We start from the raw sequence: 10591 nt of genomic DNA on the forward strand, positions 1-10591 counted from the left end.
ATGAGTTTGGAACATATAAATACTCGAGTTGTCATTTTATAACTTTTAATAGTCAAATGACTCAATAAAACAACATCCTATAGTCGAGAGATCGTTTTATAACTTTAATAGTCGAAGGACTCAACAAAATAATATCATATAGTCTGAGAACCATTTGTGTACTTTACCCTTATGTTTATTAGTTTTAAAGGCACTTGTATTTTAATCATCAACAAAAATTACTAGAACTATTTTGTTAAGGAAAACTTTCAATTCAATTATCGGGTCGTTAAATAATTAACGATACCTAACTTGAAATGCGCATATGTCAAAAATTTATTTCGATATTAATTATCATAATAAAACCATGAATATAATTTATTTTTTAAAAAAACTATTAAATCATATGCTAAAACAATAATAAAGACTATAGCTTAACCTTTCAAAAATTTATAATTTAACTTTGATCCCTTCGAAAATTTTAAACTTCGTTCATGTACGTAAAATATCACGAATGACTATAATAAAAAGAGGTAAAATATATAAATGGTCCACTGACTATAGGATATTGTTTTATTAAGTCTTTTGATTATTAAAAATTATAAAATGGTACCTCGACTATTGGTAGTTTCTTTGTTGAGTGTCTTGACTATTAAAAGTTACAAAATGGTCACTCAACTATTCATTATGTTCCAAACTAGTCTTTTTCGTTAAAAAATTAACGATTATCTGAGTTGGATGTTAACATGCTGACTTAGATATGATAGTCGTTTGAGATTATGAGATCACATCTCAGTCAGTAGGTCAACGTACAATTCAGATAGTCGTCAATTTTTAACAAAAAATGACGAATTTGAAACATAATGAATAGTTTGGTGACAATTTTATAAATTTTAATGGTCAAGGTACTCAACAAAGTAACTCCCTATAGTCGGAGTACCCTATAGTAAGGGGACCATTTATGTACTTTACCCAATAAAAATTTATAAAATTAAGTAATGCAAAATTGTTGCAACCTAACCTATAGGTACCTCTAAGTCTAAGACAAAATAGACAAAGATGTTAATTAAGCGCATATGTCCCTCTTTTATATGCCAAATTTGTGCATGCACCTTTCTTCTTAGGGTTCATAATGATTCAACTAATGAGTCCATTCCTCCAACTCAGTTCGTTATTCGTCATTTTATTATCCACTTTTATCGTGCATGCTTTAAACTTTGATTCTTTTATCTATTTCTAATAATTTTATTGATTATTATCTAATTTTTTAAATTAGATTATTTATTATCTTAGTTTAATTTTTATTTATATGTATATACATATATGTATAAAGTTAAAGGTAGCTCGCTGAACATAGGTTAGGCCTCGTAGCATCAAAGCACTACGTCTTCCCCTCCACCACCCTTTTCCGGTGCAAGCTCTTTTTGATTCTTTATCTAATTTATTGATCGATTAATTCAGATCAAATACTGTAAAAGTAAGAACGACCATTCCAACATAATTTGCTCCATTCGTAAATTTCAAGATTGGAACTCTTAATCTTACTTAGGGATCTAGTGTCTCATCCCACTAAACCAACTAATTGTTGGTTTTTTTTTTATTTCCTTTTTATTTGAATAAACTAATATTTTATTAATCTTTAAATTTATTGTATCTCTTTCAGTTTTTTTCGTATTTTGTGTCTCTATTACTTAATATTTAATAGATTCATATTTTTTTATATAAAATAATTTTGTCCCCTCAACATTTGTCCTGGTCCCGTCCTTGATTTTAAATTTTTTATGTATTTTGTATTGATAATCTAATTTTTTTTCTTTTAAAATTTTATAAATTTACTCATAATATAAAATCATATGTATTTCTTTGTGAATCATAATCCTTTGACATGACTTTTGATTGGCTCATATGATCTGTCATAATGAAATCTATTATTATAAGACGGTAATAATCATTTGTCCCCTCTCACCACACTATCTATCTTTTTCTTTAACTCATTTGAATTATCGGTCATGACTTTCTTTCCAGATCAGAAAAATGAATAGTCTAATATCATATTTGATGTTTCGATTAATTTGATCAAATCCACGTGATCTTTTTTAAGGTGGGGGTTCTGGGGAGTGACAGAGGTGTTGTTCTGAGATTGGTGAAGGACATGAAACATGAGGTTTTGATGTTAGCAAGCGAGTAAACTATGAAGAGGAAACAAATGATTCGTTATACCTGGCAAAGCGTAGCATGATTCTCGTACTCGGACACGTTTCTAAAATCAGTTCGCTCCTCCATCACCCACTACCCTACGCATGTACATGCTCCTCCATCCATCCATAACCTCAAATCCCATTTTTTTTTATTAATTATTAATTTTATTGATTGTATTTAGCTTGATATCTAAATTTCTTTTTATTTTTAGTAAATTTTGTATTATTAATATACATGTGTCTACCATAAAAAATATTTCTCGATCTATCACTACTTTTCTTCTTCTCTTTAGTATTGTTGATCCCGATATCAATTTAATATAGGATAAAGTATAGAAATGGTCTCTCGACTACAAGATATTGCTTTATTAAGTCCCTTGACTATTTAAAGTTATAAAATGGTCTCTCGATTATAGAAAGTTACTTTGTTGAGTCCCTCAACGTTAATATGTTGATTGAGATATGCTAGTCATTTGAGATTATGAGATCATATTTTATCACATCTTAGTTAGCAGGTTCGCATAATCGTTAGTTTTTTTAGTTGAAAAGGATGGGTTTGGAACATAATAAATAGTCAGGTGACCATTTTGTAACTTTTAATAGTAGAGGGACTCAACAAATCAACTCTCTATAATCAGAGGACCATTTTGTAACTTTTAATAGTCAAAGGACTTAACAAAATAATATCTTATGGTATGGGGACCATTTGTATACTTTACCCTTTAATATATAGGCTTAATATAAAAATAGGTGCCCAAACTATATCGTTTTTCTCATTTATGTGCCTAAACTTTCTTCAGTTAATCTAGGTGCCTAACGTTTCTTACGTTATACTTTTAGGTGCCTTAGCCTTAACGTATGTTAAATTCCATCGTTAAGTGACAGTGTTACACTTAAGTAATTTGAAAAAATTTATAAAGGCGACACAAGTCATTTAACAATAGTAACCGTTCAGGCGCCTAAAAGTGTAACGTTGGAAACGTTAGGCACTTGGATTGACCGAAAAATAGTTTAGACATCTAAACGAGAAAAAATGTATAGTTTAGAGACTTATTTTTATATTAAACCTAATATATATATGTCATCTTTTTCCTAGTATTCCCCAACATTAGTCCATTATATATTTATAGTGAGACATTCATGTCATTTCCCCCATGTGTGCAAATGTTTACTTTGCTGGCTCTGCCCACCATGCTTGGCACAAACCTATTTTACATCATTTCAGATAACACAACTGAGCTAAAAACGCCTAAAACAACTGCCTAACCCAACTAATGTTGAATCTAGAGCTAAGAGGCAACAAGCATCCTGCATGAGTCCAAATACATCCCTACCAACAAGATCATGAATAAGTACATGGACAATATCATTGGAAAAAAACCTGAAATTTCATCAAGGTTGACGACGTTATCATGTCATTTACCGTCATATCAGCTTCACGATGAACACATCTAATCTTCGTGCCCAACTTTTTACTCGAAGTCGGGAGATAGTGTGAACACAAACAATGGACTATATGCTCAGCATCCGGGTCGGAGCTTAGTTTTACAGTTCGTACACAATCAGTTTGAATATGCAATAGTTCAAAGCCATAGGTTCATGCGAGACGCAACCCTTCGTAGATGCCTCACAACTCTAAGCAATTTTGTCTTAATTTTAAGAAACTGAAAATGTGTCTAGAATGTAAAATTTAGTCCGATTGAAATATGATTATAGAAATTGAAAGATGATGATTGGAAATTTAGACATTAAAATAAGAAGATAATCATAGAAACTTGCCTTGATTATACCAAATGTATTAGTTAATGGAATTCAATGACTTAAGTGCTAAGTGTCATCACTAGTAATTGTAACTTATTTTTTTTTTAATAGTTTGAGGTAATTATAAAATATTATTTATTTATATTTTTTTAGTCATTAACAATGCATACACATTTTACAGATGTAATTGCTCGAATCTAATATCTCTAGAGAGAACATCATCTTTAACCATTAAGATCACTAAATGAGTTCATGTAGCTTAACTTTAATTTTAAGGATAATGTGTAAAATTGATGTAAACTGATAATAAAAAACGATGATTAAAAAAAAAACCTCATTTGAAAGGTTTTGTGCCCAAACACCATATGCCCTACGGTTAAGAGAGAAACCTCGACTTTAGCGTAAATAGTGTTCCAAACCTCAAATTAAATATAGATTTGTGAATGTCAAGCTTAATACTATCTTTTGGTACTATTTTTTTTTAAATTTATAGAATATATAAAAATTTTATAAGTATCGAAATCCCAACGTAGTTCCATTTTGTACTTTGGCTCAATTAGAGCATTTCGTTGGCAACTATATTCTTAGATTAAGTTTCTCGAAGTTTGATGATTCAATGTATTTCGAGTTATTTAAGTTTTATTTTATAATATAATTTAAATTTGAATTATTTTAATCGAGTTGAATTTATAAAATTAATTTAAATTAAACTTTTTAAATTATATTAAGTTAAAATAATTAAATTTTTTAATCGAATCAAATTTTACTCACCATTACGTTGCACCGTAATTATTGAAGTTGGTTAAGTGGTATTCTACATCTGGGCTTCACATTAAAGTTCCAGATTTTATTCTAGATTTTATACGAATCATAATCCATTATTGATTTTATTTTATTTTTAAATATTCTACTTTTTCTCATTTTTCCCTTGCGCAATTAGTCTCCATTCTTTTATCTTTTTGTTTGGCCGGTTACTATATTAATTTTAGTGCTGGTCGTAAAATGTCAGTATATCTTTAAAATTTTAAGGTAAACTATGTATTTAATACTTAAATTATTAATTTTGGTTTATTTTAATACTTAAACTTTCAATTTTTTTATAATCATACCTAACGTTTAATTTTTGTTTCATTTTAGTACCACATCATTAAAAACTTAATAGATAGGCTGACGGGGTATAGCTTCGGTGGACGGATGACAAATCTGAATGGTGGACCACAAGAGAATGACAAGTCGACCAACATAGTCCAATTTTAGGTCTATCGGACGACTGCCAATAGAGATTTGAGGATGAAGAAGTCGAAGAGTTCATCATCGATTTAGTGAGATTGAGGCATTTTCTGGTGAAGCGGAGGCCACAATCAAGTTCTAGGGGTTTAAAAGGTGTTAGCTGAAAAGTTCTAGCTTCATCAACCAATAGATGCGACAATTAGCAATTTTAGATGCGACAGTCGGTAAGTCCGCCCGTTAAGTTTTTAACGACGGGTATTAAAATGAAACAAAACTAAACGTAGGTATGGTTTTAAAAAAATTGAAAGTTTATTTACTAAAACAAACCAAAACTGATAGTTAAGGTACTAAACGTGTAATTTTCCCTAATTTTTAATAACTCATCGTTTATGATACACTTTCCTTTGTCTTTTAACACGATTTCAATCTTCTTTATCGGTCGTTATCTTTGTTTAATTTTAAGGTTAGATTTGATATCGTCTTGACTAATCAACATGACATTTATTTGTTGCCAGACTAATTTTCCATGCTTTGAAGCTCCGGATTGAATTTGGATACGTGATGGAGATATTTTTCTCACGACAATCGATTCTGATTTACGATGGTCGATAATCTTTCAATAGTTTGATATCCTATTATAACTCGTTTATGATTTTTTTTTCTCACTTTTTTAAGATTTTATCCATTTTTTTATTTCAGATATTTTTAACAAAAAATGCCATATGTAGCAAAACCTGATTGGATTACGTAGTGTCTTTTAACGGTTTTAGATTAAACAAAAGTTGAGAGGTCGAACTGATAAAAGGAAATAGTAAAAGGACTAAATTGAAGATTATATTAAAATACAGGGTCAGTTTAGGTATTAAGCCGGAAATAAAAATTGGATAGGGTTTTTTCTCGTGGGTCTATGTATTATGTACATTAAAAGATGGGTTTGGGACACATGCGCTCTTGGGCTTGGGTTTACTAGCACAACTATTTTATTATTAACCTTTTATTTAGATCAGAAGTTGTTTTATATTTTTTTAATAATATGTGTAACTGTGTTGATTATAGCATATTATTTGTTTGAAATATTTTTAATTATTTTTTGACAATGAAGTTTATATACTCCTATAAACGTCGTATTTAAAATTGAGACTTCAAAAGATAACAATCATCCATTTAATTGAATTATAATATTTTTAATTGGCATTAACTATAAAATGTTATGGTCTATAATCTAAGATATACATTGAACTGTGTTTGTTGATTATAAATACCCTTTGTTTAGTTAACAATCTTTAAATCAAACGGTTAAAAACTATCGATTGTATCTCCCTTATTTCTCTCTAATTTGTGGGTCCGATAGTCATTAGGAGTATTATTCCGCTTTCTCCTCTCTCTAAGTAGAAATTGTTAAAAAAAATTCTTTTGTTTAAAAATAGGCATAATAATAAAATTACCCCCAACATTTTCATAAATAGTCACTTTGTCTCCTATCCCTTTTTTTAAGTATTTTAACCCCCAACATTTCATTTTGGAGTAAAATGTCCCCTGGTTGGATAAAAATTTTAATTGTCAATGTTTCATACGAACATGGCAAGTTCATGTGTGATGTCACTTCAACAAAAAAACTAGAGTAAACTATAATTATAATTAATTACATATACACTTATAAATATATATTTAAAATTTTAAATATATATATATATATATATATATATATATATATATATATATATATATATATATATATATATTTGATGATGTGACATCACACGTGGACCTACCACATCAATAGAAAGCATTGACAGGTAGTCAACTACATATTTCCATCCATTGAGGGGAATTTTGTGCCAAAATAAAACATTGGAGTACTAAAATGCTCTAAAAAATAGGAGACAAAGTAACAATTTGTACAAACGTTGGGGGATAATTTTATTATTATGCCTTAAAAATAATACTCCCCTAGAGCTGAGAGTATGACAATATAAACTCCTAATGAAAAAGAAATGCAGTGTAAAAACACAACTTTTGTGAAAAGATTACTTATTGGTAAATGTTGTTCTACCATTTTCACACTAGTGCAAGCATAATAAAACAGTAAACATAAAGTATTCTCCTCACACCACAATTCAATTAGTTTTGGATGTTATTTATGATATAAAAAATTGATTTTTAACCTACTAGTTGATTTTAGTGATAAAGAAAAATAATGTTGTTCTCTTTAAAATACTCAAACATCGTCAATGATTAAATTTTTTTTGAACAAATACTACCTTAAAATGACCTTAATTATTAAAAATGATTTTTTAATTATTTCCTTTTTCTTTTACTCTTTAGTCTTAAGAAAACTATAAAATATAAAAGGTAATTAAATAAATGGCTGATTAAACCAACGTGACTCCATCTACTTAAGGACATATAATCCAATTGAATTGTCTGTTTGACCAAAAATTAAGTATATATCAAAGTAAAGTGGTATTTGACCTTTTCAATCATCTAATTATTGCTTCTAATTTGTCTTTTCTCAGCCCTCTAATATAGATTTAAGGTTTGTGGTTTATTGCAAATGAAAACTAAAGATTCAAGGAAAAATCTGAGAAAGAACGAAACATAAGTTAATAACTTAATTTAGGGTTTAGAGTTTATGGATTCATTCTTTTTCTTCGATAAAAAATATAGAATATGATAAAGAAAACGACTTTTGATATTATATATATATATATATATTGAAATTTTTAACTTGAAATGAAAAAAACAAATGGATGACACACAACTCAAACCCTAATTCATGATGGATCCGTGGTTTCACTAATTTCATTTCTTTAACAAACGTGTATATAAATAATTATATACAAGTTGGTTAATATGGAATATGGAGAAGAAAGAAACTTGTTGATGGAATAAATTAATCTTTTTATCATTGACAAATCGTCCATTTTAATTTAAATAGAGAATTACAATCGATGAGAGAGTAGTTGTCGATCGTTGTTTCTATACGAGGAAAAAGAAGAGAAAGGTTGTGTGGGAAATAAGATGATTATTGTTGATAAGAGTGACCTCTTCTCAGTTTTTCCTTGAGATATAAATATATCACAATTATAGGATGACTGGTGTTATCTCTAGGGTTATTATACATACCTGTTGATAGACTGACAGATTGTACAGATACGATGACCAATTATTAGATTTGATCATTATCAAAGTTCATGTCAAAAGTTGAGGAGCATAGACTCGGAAAAACAATCACGATAGATGATAGTTTCGAAGAATTATGTAGTTTTCGAAGAATGACTTCGGATATAACAATGGTTTTACTATATTTTACTTTTAAATATATATTTAAAATTTATTTTAAAATCCAAAAAAATGGATGACACACACAACTCAAACCCTAAATCATGGTGGAATAGTGGTTTCACAAACTTCATTTCTTTAACAAACTTGTATATTATAATAATAATAATAAATGATAGTATGTATTATAAGATGCGTGCCATCAATCTCCCAACCACCTACCTTTGTTTCTTTTTCTTGAAAAAGTAGCCGCTGCATAAACAAGAACAAATCAGGAAAGGCTCCATCAGGAAGAAACCAAAACTAGTAATGGAAGGTATTTCCGTTACTGTGTACAAGTCTTTGAGAGGCTACTGGAACCGGAGAGGCTACGTCAAGCTCAACGGTTCTACCGGTTCACGGCGGAGCAAGGTGGTGAACCTTGGCTCTTCCACCCGGCGGCGGCGGCGGAGGAGGTTATGGAGGATGAGGGTCAAGGCGAAGCTGAGGATAATACCTTCGCCCAAGAAGTTGTTTGTTTGGTTACGAGACGCCTACGTGAAAACGATGCAGGGATTAGCAAATTCCGGGGTGGTGGTTAACACCGCTTACATGGGAGCCATCGGTGGTGGAGGTGGTGGTCGGAGCATCGCAGCCTTCGGGAAGAGTCCTGTGAAAGAATACGACGACAAAATGATTGTGGAGGTCTATAAATCTTTGGCGATGGTGCAAGGTCAGCTGCTGCCTCGTGAGGCAAGGAAGATTAGCTCTGCAATTATTTGTCAACGGTGAAACAATGTTGAGGGTGATTAATTTAGAGTCTAGTTATTTTTCTTCTTAGATTATGGAAATTATATTAAAAAATTACTTTAGATATGTAAATTATCATTTTCCATCTTATTTTATTAAAAGATTACTAATATTCAATAAAAATATGAAACAAATACATTGTTATTAATAAGTTTCTGTTAAATTAAGGCGAAAATGATAATTTAGATGTAAAGCTGGAAAAAGTACTTAAATGAAAAAGAAAGTGTCAAATTGTAAATCAAACCCTCCTATTATATTGTGATAAAAAAAACTACCAGTAAAAATGTTGGATTTGGCGAATAAGCTGTTAAATTTGCTTACCTAATTAATTTGGGGCCACAAAAGGACTTAATTAATTAATAGTGGAAGCATTTCTATGCTAGTTTTATAAAAAAAATAAGGATAAAGTACAGAAATGATCCCCTAACTATAGGGTATTACTTTATTAAGCTCATCGACTATTGAAAATTATAAAATGGTCCTTCAACTATAAAGTGTTGCTTTGTTGAGTCTCTCAACTATAAAAAGTTACAAAATGATGTACCTACTATTCATTATGTTCCAAACTCGTCATTTTATGTTAAAAAATCGATATTATTTTTAGTTGAACATTAACATGCCGACTGCGATATGATAAAATTTGATCATATAATCTCAAAGACTTATCTCAGTCATCATGTTAACGTCTAGCTTAGACAACCGCCAATTTTTTTAACGAAAAATGACTAGTTTGAAACATAATAAATAGTTTGGTGACTATTTTCTAACTTTTAATAATCAAGGGACATAACAAAGTAACATTCTATAGTCGGATGATCATTTTGTAACTTTTGATAATCGAAAGACTTAATGAAGTAGTACCCTATAGTTTAGGGACCATTTGTGTAATTTACCCAAAATTAATTAAATTAATTAATCATTAATCATAGATTATTCTTTAAGCGTGTTAGATCGTGCTTGGATTAAATCAAATAAGAGTAATAAAATAATGTTATGTTCAGCCGAAAACCTCTTTTTTTTTAATTTGAAGTATATTAAAATATTTTTTCTATTAATATTACATTGTAAAATTCCAATAACAGTTGTTATTAAATAGTGATAAATTTGAGTTGGTGGGTGCTGGACCTTTTGAATATCAAATGAATAACCTATTAAAAAGGACACCAGGTATTTAAATTCGATAATTTTTCTCAAATTATACTCGATAATGGACGTGCTCTCCAAATAATATATCCGAAAACGTAAGATTTTATGTTAGGATAAATTTATAAAATTTTAAGTAATAAAAATAAATTATTAATAAAAATATTTAAAATATATAGATAATCAAAATATTAAGATCATTTTTATTA

General features: G+C 29.4%; 1 protein-coding gene across 1 annotated transcript; it reads left to right on the plus strand.

The window, feature by feature from the left end:
- The first annotated feature begins 8740 nt into the window (after nucleotides 1–8740).
- On the plus strand, nucleotides 8741–9227 carry LOC120129742. The gene has a single exon (XM_039147172.1). The coding sequence runs from the start codon at nucleotides 8760–8762 to the stop codon at nucleotides 9219–9221; it is 462 nt and encodes a 153-aa protein (XP_039003103.1). The 5' UTR covers nucleotides 8741–8759; the 3' UTR covers nucleotides 9222–9227.
- The last annotated feature ends 1364 nt before the right edge of the window (nucleotides 9228–10591 follow it).

This window comes from Hibiscus syriacus, unplaced genomic scaffold, assembly GCF_006381635.1.
Source record: "Hibiscus syriacus cultivar Baekdansim isolate YM2019G1 unplaced genomic scaffold, ASM638163v2 tig00110503_pilon, whole genome shotgun sequence".
Lineage (NCBI taxonomy): Eukaryota > Viridiplantae > Streptophyta > Magnoliopsida > Malvales > Malvaceae > Hibiscus > Hibiscus syriacus.